We start from the raw sequence: 13,885 nt of genomic DNA on the forward strand, positions 1-13,885 counted from the left end.
TGCTTTGATAATTCCTCTTACTAAATAATTAATATGTATAATAAAATTTGACACATTTTGCCATTTGCAAACTGATGCTCTCGCTTTCACCTTCGGCTTTCAACACCGTTTAGCTCATGTCCAGAGGCTTTATTGTGAATTAGTGTGTATAAGTAACTAAACGTTTTAGTGTGACTTAAAGTAATTACCACACTTGTGTTTTTCTTGATTTTTTTGGTTTTAACTGCCCAGCCTATGAACTAAATTAGAATAAAATTAATTTAATTTTAACATTGAAAATCAGTTTATTTTTGATGTTCTCTTTTGTTGTGGTTCTTTTTTGTTTTGTTTTTCAGTTTTGTTTTGCGTATAAATTTAACAGCTAATAAATTTAAATTATACTTTAATTTAAGCATAATTGTAATATAATATTTAAATCCATTTCTCGTTTTTTTCAACGCTTTAGAAAGTCTTTTTAATCGCCGCAAAAGTGCTTAAAAATTATTATTGTAACTCGAATTGTTTTCGCTAATTTGTAAGTAGATTAAATGTGGTTTTCCATTCAGCAGTAGGCATTTTCACTAGAAACCAAACGAAAGAAACTACAACGTTTTTGATAAGATATTCATTTGGAAATCCTTTGCTAGTTAGATTTTCGTTTATCAAGTTTTGTTGCTCTCAACAAATTAAAACTAATTTTGAACAAATGAGTAATTTAATTAGAAGATAGAACGAAGAGAAGAGATATCTAGTAATTAGTCCATAATTGTTTATGTGTAGTTTACTTGTAATTTATAAACAGAATCAATTTTGCACATCAGTCTAAACATATTCAAAAATCACAAATACAATTTCGATAACAATTACCATAATAGAAATAATAAAATAAAAATTATCGTATCAATATATCGCCGTGTCTCTATATAATATATATGTATACATATAAACAAACAACTAACAAACGCAAACATCGATGCTAGATGCGATTTGCAGTAAATATAATTTATGTTGTGTCCGTAGTCATCTGTATGTCTTTGCTTGCTTGGTTTGTTTGCTTGTCTGTTCAATGTCTCATTCATATCCGTTCTCATTATGCTTAAATTTTTTTCTCATGTTTGATGTTTCTTTTTTGGTCATGCTCGTGCACAAGTTGTTGGCTTAGAATTACTGCTTTTTGAAATTTCTGCCTTTTTCGTATTTTTGTATGTTATGTGGTTAATTGATTTTTATACTTTTTATTTTGTCTTCATTTTGACTAATCTTACAATTAATTGCTGTTCTGTTCTTACTTTGGGCGGCCTCACGTGATCCGTGGGGCCCCCGAAAACGGTTTATCATAAAAGTTCTTGTATTTGTTTGCCCTTGCGTTTAAAACTTAATGAAAAATATCATAATTAATAAGAATCAATGAATAAATATAACGTGTATGTATGGTTCTCTCCGAGCCTGTCTATGAGCGTGTCCGTGGGTATGAGTGTAATGTATTCAATGTGTGATTGCTGACAGTGTCATATGAGTTGAGTTATGTCCTCCTTAATTTTCCGTTTTTGTTGTATTGCTTATGATTTAACATTTGACGTTCTATGTTACTTCTGCTCCTCTGCCGGTGTCCTCTAGTCACAGTCCTCCGATTTCTGTTGGTTGCTGTGGCTGCTGCATTGCTTGCGGTTGATTGTTGCATTTAGTGAATGGGTGTTTTAACAATTGCACTGGGCGCAATGTAGTGGTAACCGGGTATGGGCAGACCAGCAGTCTCCATTGATATTCTGAAAGGCGAAGGGTAAAGGTGCATTAGAAGTTTGCCATAAAGTGTTTCAAAACTTCCCCGTTCCACGGTATCTCACTTCCCCCGACTAAGAATGATTGTGGGGCACCCCTTCTGCGTTCGTTTTAGTATTCATTTTTCACTTTATTACAAACTCTTGTGTTTTCCATCATGTTTTCATTGCATATAAATAGTTTTGCTTTGTTTCTGTCGCTATTGCGGTTCCTTCTGTTGTTCTTGTTGTCGTTCTACAGGTAAAGCCTTTTCTAGTTGTGTCTATTTTGTTTATGTCAAGAAGAATATAATTCAATATAAGATTTTCACATTACTGCATTACTCCTTTACTTGTTTAACTACGTTGTGTTAATGAGTCATAATAATTATGTTCGCATATATGTATGTACGGGTATGTGGGTATGTATGTATGTAGATGTATGTATGAATAGTTAGGAATATAATTTGGTTATAAAATCGTAAGCCCGCTTAGCTTAAAGTGTTACATAATGTGTCATTTTTCTTAAACCTACTGGTAAATATAATAATAAGAAAATCATATAAAGATCCTTTAAAGTAGCTACAATAATTCCGTGTACTTCAGGGTAAAGAAAATTAAATTTCCAAATACTTTTCAACATTATTTTCGACCAATTCAAAAGTGTTTTGGTTACAAATAATAACAAAAATTTACAATCGTATAATAAATACAAAGTTGGGTTTGGGAAAATCGCTACAACTAACAAATAAAATTCAATAAACAATCGAAGACTTAAAGTCTAATACATGATAACGTTTTTTCTTCAATTTAATTCAAATTTTGTTCCTCCTATTGAACATATGCCTTGAATATGTTTCTCTGGCCACCTTTTCTTGGCGGTTCCATGATTTTCTCTGTGTGCTTGTTTTTCTATTCAAATAGTTGGTTTTTTGTACGCTCATTGCGTGGATTGCGTCAATTAGAGCGAATTGGTCCATAAAGGTCGTTGATCCCCCTCGCTCCGAGCTCGAATCTCATTGCTCCCCTATCGGGGTCTCAACGCATTGGAATTTCTTCTTTGTAAACTTCTTATAGAAGGTTCTTTTATTTCATATTCTGTCTGTTTCACTTTTCTCTGCTGCTGCTTCTGCTCTCGACACATGGCTTTTGGGTCTTTATGCTTAATGTTTAAATATAATCATATATATGTATAGGGAAAAAATACGTTTAGTGCTTACAGTCTAAGAGAGTATAATGAATTATAAGATATTGGAGCGTGTTTTATGTTACAATGAATGGATTGGGGAAAGATTGTTGGCTGTTGAGGATAACGCAATGCTCGGTACCTGCTCTATATCGATATTCGGCATTCGACGCCTATAAACGCGATCTAATCTAATCTAAAGCTTCGAAGAACGATACTAGGGGATGCGCTAAAATTTGGCAAATTCTGTTATATACGATACACTCATCATGTACCCATGTATATATGTTAGTAGGCGTTTATCAAAAGTTTAGGGTCCAAAATCTATAGCGCCCGCTAGGGTCCTTGGTCACTTGGTCAAAATATCTCGATCGGGCCTTACACAAATAACCCTGTCCTTATATATTCGATACACAATATTGTTTAAGTGCTTGATTCTGATTTCGGATTCTGATCGATTAATCTCTAGCTGCCCTATACGGCCGATCTAAGTGTGACTGCTTATTGTTGCTGGTTAGTTTGTTTTTCAAAAACATTGATAAATATTGCATAGGGTCTGTTTATCAATTACTTGGATACTGTGCTTTAACTAGATGTAAAAATTGTCTTGAAACTTCGAATACGAATCTGAATACAATATGAATACGTTCGTAGCTTGTTGTACGCATGCCACATAAGTTTAAAGCGAATTTTTTACAATTTTGCTTCTTCTTCTTCAAGAATCTAAAGTCTAAAGCTTTCGCAACGCTATCATGGAAATCCTATAAAACTAAGCGACTATATCTCCACTGCTCTCCGGCTGATGCAGCTGCAGCCCTAATCCTAGTACGGATTGAACTTGTTGCGCGGCTTCTCCGCCTCGCCGCCGCTCTCCGTCTGGTGCTGCCGGAACCGGGAGGTGGCATAGTGGCCCTTGGCGCGGTTCACGCCCGTCGTCTGCACCGGCGGTCCGCCCGGAGTGCCACCGGCCCCGTTGTTGTTGCCCAGCGTGGTCAGGTTGAGCAGATCGAGGGCGCTAAGGTTGGACAGGGCGCTCAGGGCTCCCGGCTTGGTCAGCAGCTGCAGAGCCGAGGCCAGAGGACTGGACAGGGCGGCGGCCGCTGCCGGATTCACTCCGACCGATCCGTTTGTTGTCTGGCTGCCATTGGCACTGGTGTACCCGGTGGCGGAGATGCTGCTGCCACCGCCGTTGGTCGCCGGAGCAGTGCCATTGGCCACCCCGGTGGCTCCTGCGCCACCACCCGCGCCCACGACTCCTGTGCCGCCGGTGAGGGCCACCGTCGGGATGGCTCCGTTCGTGCCGGCGGTCGGAGCTGCTGCTCCGGCGACTGCGGCCACTCCGGCAGCAGCAGCTCCGGGAGCTGCGGCAGCACCTCCGTTCTGCTGGGCCTGGGCTTGCTCCAAGAGATTGGCCTTCTGCAGCTCAACACTGTGGACGAGGTTCGGTTAAGGTAGATAGAAAGAGAGAGAAAGAAAGGAACAAATTGGGATATTGTTGGTATTTGTTTCGGTTTCTTTTTTTGCTTTTCGGCAGGTGATAGGTATTTCAAAACATTTGGTTCTTTTTCGATTTTGTGGAATTGAGTTGGTTTTATTTGATCTTTTCTTGATTCTTTTCGTGTTTTGTTATGCAAAAGGTTAAGGAGGTTTTGTGTGGAGGAACGGTTCGGAGTTGACGGAGAGAGAGATAAAGAAGAAGAGCTTTTTCAGCGATTTTGGGGGGGTTTTTTGGTGGGAGAGCGGCGTTCAAATTTTGGATGGTAGGAGTAGAAAACTTTTGGTGAGCTGTTCTCTGTTTTTATGGGGAGGCATGGACCGAAAGAGTTTGTTTGATTTGGAGGATGAACTAGGTGGTGGTGGGATTCGGCTGGGTCGGTTTGATTTTTGGACGGGGAGTGAGGTTTTGGATCGTTTTGGAGTTGAACTGCAGTTTGAAGTACCAATTGGATCAGGTCCAGTTTCTTTTTGATTGTCATTTTCAGTTGTGTGAAAAGTGTGCGATGCGTAGATTAATTCGGTGCTGGCCTCATCATCCTCATAATCATCCGCCTCCTGCTCATCCTCGGATTCGGCCGGGGCCTGCTGAACTTTTATATTATACATGGTTGGTAAGACTAGATGCTAGGTTTATACAGTTAGATATTTATAGTTTCTATTAGCTAGAACACTTGGTTAGGCTAGCGTTCGATGCGAACTAAGATCTAGGGGTGTGAGGGTGGAAAATTATACGATTTGTGGTGCTAGTTTTGGCATTGCCGGGCTTACGACTTACAGGCTAGGACATGTGTGTGGCTTAGGCTACGTACGGAATCGTGTTAGTCCCCTGACGGTGACCCTCCCGCTTCACCTTTTCACCTTATAACCCATCCAACCCAACCACCCACCTCCCGGGGCCTCGTCATGGTCTAGACATTTGAACGCACCGCCACTCCGCGACTGAGAGTTGACCTACGACCTACGACCGACGACCTCCTTATACCTTCGTTCTTTCTTTTTGTCAATTAGCAAGTCAATTCGACAAAATTGATGTTAGACAACAACACACGCAACAAACGCTCACACATACAGAGAGATAGCTGATGAGAAGCTGCTCAAGATCGATGCACTCACCTCATATTGATTAAGTATTGGGCCAGAGCCACCGAGTCCGGATTGCCGCTGATGGTGATGGTCCGGTCGGTGTTGCCGCCCTCGCGCTCCTCGCAGTTGGAGATCCGGATCATGGCGCCGGAGATCTGGCGGATCTCGGCGATCTTGGTGCCACCCTTGCCGATGATGCAGCCGATCAGGTCGTTTGAGACGGTCATCTCGTGCTGCTGCTGCTGGGCTCGGTTCGCGGGATTCGCTGTACGCAGTTGCGACCCGGCCAGTGCAGCCAAGGCTGCTGGGGCAGAGCCTAGATTAGATTGGAAATCTGTCTGGCATCTGGCCGCAGAAGCGCTCAACTCACCTGTGTGGTTGATGCCCCCAGTGCTGGCCGGATTCATCCCAGCCAGGCCTAAGGCAGCCAGACTGGCCAGCGGGTTCTTGGCCACCTGTTCGCAGAGCGGGACGAAAGGACGAAACGCATTAGATTGGATTAGATTCATGTTTCACCGCCTTCTTTGGGGCTCAGGGGCTTCGTGGGTTAAGGTGTGTGTGTATGTATACAGTTGGGTTAATTATCATCTATTTATCTGGGGGCGGGGTCTGTTTTCGGGGGGAGGGGAGAGATCACAAGATCACAACACAACGCGCGTCAACTCCAGTAACAGGTAACGCAGATGGAACATAACAAAAGGGAACGGAACGGTTGGAACGGAAACGGAAACAGGGATAAAAACGGAAACGCAAAAGCATCAAACAAATAGTTACAAGAACAGAATGCAATGGGCAAAAGCAAACGGGATACAAGATTATACTCCATCTTCAGCTCTTTTTACATACACCATCGAGTGGATTGTGGTGGGGATCGTAATTCTCTTTGTACATGGAGCCAGGGGTTCGGCAATGAGTGTGTGTAAGTATTTTTGTGCAGTGTAGCTTATGTGTATGAATCGGGTGTCTCCCCTGTCTAACGTTTTTATTTTCTGTGTTACTTTGGTTCTACACAATTTACAGGTTGTCTTTACAAAATATATAGGTACAGAGACAGATAGATGGATGGAGAGGGAGAAAGAGAAAGAGAGAAAGTTGACACATTGAATAGATTTACAAGGGGTACACCTAGGGGAAGCTTAAGCTGAGTTCTTCTCAAATAACTAACTTAATCCACAAGGACGTGGAACTGCATTAAATATCTTTGATGTTCGCACTTGAGTTCACTCCAAAAAGTATGCTAATGCTTTTGTAAATGATATCCTTTTAATGTTTTCCTAAATCTGGGCTAGGTGGCCCTTCCTTGAGGCAACATTCAATGCATTCTGAAGTAAGTTTGTTTTACTCTTTTCACCAATAACACCTACAGCAAATAACATACACACACTGACACACACGCACACATGTGCATGTAAACTAGGACTCAAAAGGGTAAAGAAATGGGGACTATGGGGTGACTTGGGGTTGGAAAATGGGAACTATGCACGCGCTCTATAAATTAATCAAATCAAATGCAACACTTGCAAATATGTTTCGAATAATTGCATCTGAATGCAGCTAAGGGGGAAAAGGGAAATGGTGGCACATGATACTCTAGAAAGGGACACAAAAAAGGGATAGAGAAAATCTGAAATAAATCATACAATATTGAAATGCTTTGTGTGCTTTTATTTCTGTGAGCTTGTGTAAGTGGGGGAGATGCATCTCTGTTTGTGTGTGTCTGGGTGGGGGTTGCATAACCGTGTGTTTGTGTGAGAGCTTAGGAAACAAGAACTGAAATATTTATCAAAATGCAATACGAATTTCAAATGAAACAAATAAAACATGCGCTATGGAAATATTTTATGACCCAAAAATGAATTGCAACTCAATAAAAAGTTCAGTGACAGAGAGAGAGAGGGGCGGATAGGGGGAGCTACAATGGATTATCTAGGAAAACTGTCATAAAACTTGTGTGTGTTGGCATATTAACAAACACTTCTGCCAAGCGCACACAACACATACATAGAGGCAAACACACAGATACATATAGAAAACAAGTTGAAACAATTTTCCAAAACTACGAAAAACTTTAGCTTTGGGGGAAAAGAGAGGGGGGTGGGCGATAAAGTGCATTTTTTGATGACTTTTGGCTGGGATAAAGGGTTTGCTTTGGTCCTCGGATTCCAAGTCCCCTTGGTCTGATTTTTAGTGTGACTTCGGCCACCGACTTTGTGGCGGCAACGACTTGGGGGACCTGGACTTGGACCAGGAGCTGTAGTTGGCCCAATGCTAATGTCATTGAAATGCGGCCAACGGTTGCGCCGACGGGGGATCGTAAAAGAAATGCCATAGGTAGTAAACTGGGTATACAAGCTACAAAAACCGGAACTTGGGGCTACTCAGGAGGTTGCTACGGCGGGTAAAAATACAACAGCAACATACGAACACAACTATCTACACTCAGAAAAAAATATTTTTATAAATAGCGAATCTTGCTGTGAATTTTAAATTCATCAATTTGGAAAATAATTGTTGTTTATAAATTAACCCATATACGTCTCTATAGTTTATTCCAACCACCAATCTAAGTGTTTAGTAAACTATTTTAAAATTTATTTGACAAAAAAGTTAATGGATTTGGTTGGTACGCCTTTAAAAACACTTGAAGCTTACTTAAGGTAACCAACCAACCCAGTTCACTGTAAAAATTCGGTTAGCCATAGCAATTTTAGTACAATGTTAAGGGGTTTGTTGAGTATGTTCTTTAAAATATAATTTTAGAATTTTATTGGGAATGGCGTTTGGCCCGAAGAGAACCACATTTCGTTTATTCTAACAGCTATACTTTTAAGCACTGTTCATGTTCTATGCTCAAGAATAGTTTTAAGAGGAAATTAACAATTTTTTCTGAGTGTTTTACAGTCTGATGCATGGGAGTGCAGGCTGGTGTCGGGGGACGGTACATCATCATGCTCTGCCTGGCGGAGTTGGATTCTCGGGTCATGTTGCGTTTGATTATATTGGTTAAACGAGTACAGTTTCTTTCAAGAGTCTGGTGGAGGTATTCATGTTCTTGAACCGAATCGCATCGATAGCTATAAACTCACATCGGGCATTTGCTGTAGGTGATGGTGGTGTGCTGGTATCGCTCCTTGTAAATGTGCCCCCTTTAACAAAGGATCCGCCAAGCCTGAGATACCAGCATGTAGACCGCCGGTAGCCAGGGCAAGTGGAAATACTGGACAGGTCTACGTTCGATTGATTGATTGATTGATCATTACGGTTGTGTGTGTTTGGTGTGCGTGTGTGGAGTTACAATTTTGTTTTAGTGTATTTTTCATTTATGCGGTTCAAAATATGTGGCCAAGGAAGAAAGAAAAGTAGAAGAACGAAAATTGTTTACCACAAGTAAAATGTCTTTCAAAGCAAGTTGATTAAGATATTAACTTTGTAGTTGCTATGGAGAGATGTAAGCTTATCAGATACATGTTTAAATATAGACGTATCGCTAGAGAAACTCTTGGAGAAAGCTTTCGAGACGTGTGTGCAAATTTCTGGTGGGAGGGCGGGGTTTCTCAACGGGGTTCGTTGCAACGCGGAACAAAGTATAAATGATATCGGGTGGATGAAATACTAGAAACAAATGATGACATCTAAAAGGAGGGACAGAGAAGGGGGCTTTACTTTGTTTTCGAGTGGGGCGGATCCAGGTCTCAAGGGAACCAAGGGTTTAGGGGCATACAACATCATGAAGGACTCTTAGAATGCGGGACCAATGCCGACAGTTTAGCGCAGGTTGAGGTACAGTTGCCAACAGACTGACTGGACCGCCATGGCAAATCAAAGTCACATTGGGTACTCTAACATCGGTTTTCCTTTATATAAAAATACATTTTTACCGCAGCTCTAAAAGTTAACCCTGCAAACTGTACCCATTGTGAGCAAATTGACAACTGTGGGGTTTAATACACTACACGCTGCATTGGGCTAACGAATTGTAAACCAACACCGACAATAACCAGGACCAGGAGAGAGTGAGAGAGAGCGATTTGTGGGAGAGAGACAGAGAGAGATCGCAATGGATGGTACAACTAGTTTTTGATTTATTAAATTTTTTCTGGACATTAATTGAATTTGATGTGACAACAAAAACTTTGTCTGTTTTAGTTTTGAGAAACTTTTATTTTTCGTTGGGGCAATGGCTGGCGAGGGGGGCTCTGAAGGGCGGAGAACTGAACTGAACTTTACTGTGCTGTACTGTACTGGACTGACTGTACTGGAGTCTGAATTGGATTGAATAGAATTAGTTTGCTGTTTGTTTTGCTGTTGTGTGCTGTTTGCTGTTTCCTGTGGTTCTGTAGAGCACAAAATTCAATTTTGGTATGGGATTTTTAACAGAGTTATAAACAATATTTATTGATACGGATAGAGAGAGTGGCGAGAAAGTATTTAGAGTGTGTGAGATGGAGGGCTCGGGCAGGATGGTATTGGCACAGTATGTTGTTGTTATAATTGCTAATTGCATTGTTGTTCTGGTAAAAACGCATCTAAATATGTCTTCTGCTTTTTAATTATTTATGTGGTGAGCTTCGTTGATTGGATTTATCCGTTGTACAGGAAGCTAAATTTCAGTGATTGACGGTACTACACAAAAATCAGGAGAGATGTCGAGAGAACGCAGGACGTTGGCAAATAAGTGTATATAGTAATATATAGAGGGGTGTTGAATTATTCAATACTCGATACGATACGATTTGTTAGCTGGCGCTCAAGGAGGAGTTTAATATTTTGTGGATCTTGTTGTGTCGAGGTATTTGATTAATAGATGTTTACTTTTGGGCTGGATAGATATGGCGGATATATGTATGTAGATGGGTTTTGGAGAGACAGGTGGACTAGTGTAGTTTGAACATACTTCTTCACACACGCTGCCAGCGAGCCCTCTTCAGAACAGAACTTAGAGACACAGAGAGACTGAGCAGAGAGTGAAGAGAGAGAGTTCTAGCCCCCGCTCCCCGCGAGCCTTTCTTTCTTTCACACGAACTCACTCGCCTCGCCTCGCCACGCCTTCAACACTTTTCTCTGAGGCGGAAGAAACCCAACGATTCTCCCCTCAGGATGCTGCGGATTCGATTCTCGGAGATCGAAGATTCCCGGAGACTCTCGCAGTGAGACAGAGACAGGTGCCGGGGCAGACTGAGAGAGAGACCGATCGCGCACGCACTCTCCTCGCAGCCACACGCTCTTAACCTGAGAGAAGAGAGTGCAAAAGAAACTAAAAACAAAACAAAAATACATATTTAAAGTTTATTTTAAAATTGTTTCGTTAATTATTATCGTCGATTCGATGGCTGTAAAGTTTGTTAACACATTAGTTCACTGATCGGGGTCACCACTTGGACTTGAAAATAGATGAATCTCATGGGTACGACGATAGGGGAGCGGTAATCGGTATCGGTTCGGATTCGGTAATCGGTAATCGGTACAGTAGAGTGAGAGGTTGGATTCAGAAGGGTCAAAAACGGGACACAAATCGTAGTAGGTTCTTCTCTGGACAGCTATCAGGGGTCTCCAAGTGAAGAGTTTACGGAGAAAGAGGGGAGGGACTCGTGGACGGTGTCGCAAATTATAATCGGGGTCGATAGAGTCGAGCAAGGGGATCTGGATTATCGGCAGAACACAAGATATAGAAGTATAGACAGAGAAATAGAGTGACATGAACTTAAGAAATATTAAGAGGATAAACAGAAAGTGAAGACGCGCAATAACCAAAAAGATAGTTGGGCTAGGTCGGGGCAAAATCAAAGAGTACAAAATTGTTTAGCTGGAATTATGTGGGGTCGGTTAAGATAGAGACAGAGCGAGAGATATAGCTGCAGTGGCTGGCAATAGAGTACACAACACTGTTCACTGATCTTAACAACACGTTTAGCCTGGTTTTCTGGGTGAGAAATCGGCCAGACGGTCCAACTACATACCTCTTGTGTGGGCACTGCGTAGTTTCCTTGAATGGTGAAGGCCTGTCCATTGGCCAGAATGACGGGGCCAGTCACCTGCGGTTTTGGTCGGTACGGGATGGTAGCACCGCGTGGCGGGGACTGTTCAGAAAATAGATTATTAGTTAATCTCAAGCGATAGTGGATGCAAACAGACTTTTCCAACAAGAACACGTATGGTATCAATGATAACGTAGTATTTTAGTTAGAGAAGTTTGTTTATAAAGGACAGAAGACTCACCTCCAACATGACAAGACATATCTGATAGATGCACTGGGTGATCTGCTCGGCACTGCCGCTCAAGGTAACCGCCCGCTCTGTCGAATTGGGCAGCATTTCACTGGCCACCTGGATGGAGCAGCCTGTGGTCTGGCGAATCTCCTTGATCTTTGAACCACTCTTGCCTGCCCCGAGTGCAAATAAATAGCATTAGAATTGATGACTGTGGTTAACTGCAGTCCGCTTACCAATTAACGATCCACATTGACTGGCGGGCACAATCAATCGAATGGGTATTTGAGTTTTGCCAACTTTGCCTACATCATTGAACTGCGAGCACCACTGAAACGGGTCAGAAGTTAGTAATGTGAACCGGAAATGATGGGGTCCTGGGGGTGATTAAACGGGGACTGGCCAGTTGTACCGCACACATACCTCTTCGAACTTCTTTGTAATGAGCGTAAATGCCGAAAAGATTGCGTTAGTTGTACCAGACACAGTCACAATACGTTCCGGGCATGAGCCGTCCGAAATGTTGATTTTGGCACCAGACTGAGGAGGAATAACAGAATTAGCCCGGGGTCTGTTTATGTTTTGGGGATGAGTAGCCTTACCTCTTCACGAAATCTGTTGACAATTTCACCCTTTTTACCAATAATACTACCAACTTCCTGCAAAGAAACAAAATACGGAAAATGTGTTTAGCATTATAGTTGGAAAACATGTTGCAAAGTAACTTATAAATGCTCTTAAGATGTATCTTGCTCGAGGCCATCAACTTGCCACCCTCTGCGGACATCGAAAACACTTTAAGCGAGTTTCGGCTTTTTCTTTTGCCTGACACTGTCAGAGACGATGCTCAAATTTGATTAAATATTAAGTGATATTATGCCGGAGCATACAGCACAGAGAGGCATCGTGTGTGTGTGTAACTACTTTTGCATATTTAATTGCCACAAAAAGCAATTCACACGCGCCACACCCCGCATCACCCACAGTGGCAACCAGAAAACCCAAACCCAGCCCGAGGCGAACCCATTTCCCTTTCACAGTCAGTCGCCTGTCGGCGCTGGAAACTGTCGCACGTAATGAAATTTGCGGCCAGCGCGTTTTACGCGTTTTAATTGATTGTAAATATCAGCACTGCCACAGCCAGTAACTGAGTTTTTAACAAGAAAAAACCATTGCGAAAAATGAAAGCGGAGAGCAGAAAGGGAGGAACTGTAAAGAGGGAATGGTTTTACCTTACCATTTTGATCGCCACCTAGCGGGGTAATCAATATACCACTCATTTTATACAAGGAACTTCTTCATCTATCATTAAAATAAAGCCAATGAACTTCCGCCCGTCTGAAGCATTTACTTAAAATATTGTTAAGTGCGAAAAAAAATGTATAATAGGAAGTACTTAAATTTAAATTTAAATGCAGACACTTAAAAACAGATAATATTTTTAGTAGTCCCCGTAAATTTGTCAACGGAAATGCATACGAATTTCTTAGTTGGTACCTTAAAATATGACTTTATTTTAATGCAATTTGGAACTTATCCCCACAGTTTAAGATATGTTTTTCTCCAAGGATACCCAACCCCGTTTCTACGTATAATGTAGATCTGAAACAATTTATTTGGCCATGTTTAAATGTTGCCACTCACAGCCATTCAATTTGCCGGCCATAAACCATAGAACAACCTTCACAAATCCAAAGTGCAGCAATCCATTGTGCCAGACCGAAAGAGCGCACCCAGAGCCCAACAAATACATCTTGGGTCGGGCAGCTTGCCAGACGAAATGCAAACTGGGCAAAACAATGTGCGAGGGAAATCTGCCCCCGGCCATCCGAATTTTATGCGGTGCTTGCATTCTGGCCACTCTTCGCCAGAACATTTGTGCCCACGAGAGCGAAATAGATGCAGGCCAGCTTATTCGGTTGCATAGATATTTATTGTACACAAATGTCAGAGCGAATGGGCATAATTATTGGCGTAATTATCGTCGAACGGCGGCGAACGTTGCCTCAGATGCGTTTTTACGCCTGTCTGCACTCATAGACGAATTTCTCGGCGACCAGTGTAATTTATAGGACAGCTTTGCTGCCACGGACTTGGCAGATATAAATTGTATCTGCGTAAGTGGTATCTAAGTGCGGGGCGGCCTAGAGACTACGCACTTTCGGGTCGCTCATAA

General features: G+C 41.9%; 1 protein-coding gene across 20 annotated transcripts in view; it reads right to left on the reverse strand.

Annotated features, from left to right (window-relative positions):
- Positions 1–386: 386 nt before the first annotated feature.
- The window catches only part of LOC119553705 (poly(rC)-binding protein 3), a 95,055-nt gene continuing 81,556 nt past the window's right edge, over positions 387–13,885 (reverse strand). For 3 of the 20 annotated variants that reach the window (XM_037864266.1, XM_037864268.1, XM_037864267.1), the window contains 9 exons: positions 12,312–12,368; positions 12,133–12,249; positions 11,946–12,039; positions 11,719–11,882; positions 11,460–11,579; positions 8,589–8,729; positions 5,873–5,957; positions 5,533–5,818; positions 2,057–4,351 (listed from right to left, as the gene is read on the reverse strand). In XM_037864266.1, the coding sequence (XP_037720194.1) occupies positions 3,745–4,351; positions 5,533–5,818; positions 5,873–5,957; positions 8,589–8,729; positions 11,460–11,579; positions 11,719–11,882; positions 11,946–12,039; positions 12,133–12,249; positions 12,312–12,368 (1,671 nt within the window). In that variant the 3' untranslated portion in view covers positions 2,057–3,744. Of the gene's footprint in view, positions 1,746–2,056; positions 4,352–5,532; positions 5,958–8,588; positions 8,730–11,459; positions 11,580–11,718; positions 11,883–11,945; positions 12,040–12,132; positions 12,250–12,311; positions 12,369–13,885 lie in introns of those variants that run through there. The other 17 variants (XM_037864272.1, XM_037864282.1, XM_037864274.1 and 14 more) reach the window with 17 other exon arrangements.

This window comes from Drosophila subpulchrella, chromosome 3L (genome assembly GCF_014743375.2).
Source record: "Drosophila subpulchrella strain 33 F10 #4 breed RU33 chromosome 3L, RU_Dsub_v1.1 Primary Assembly, whole genome shotgun sequence".
NCBI classification, from domain to species: domain Eukaryota; kingdom Metazoa; phylum Arthropoda; class Insecta; order Diptera; family Drosophilidae; genus Drosophila; species Drosophila subpulchrella.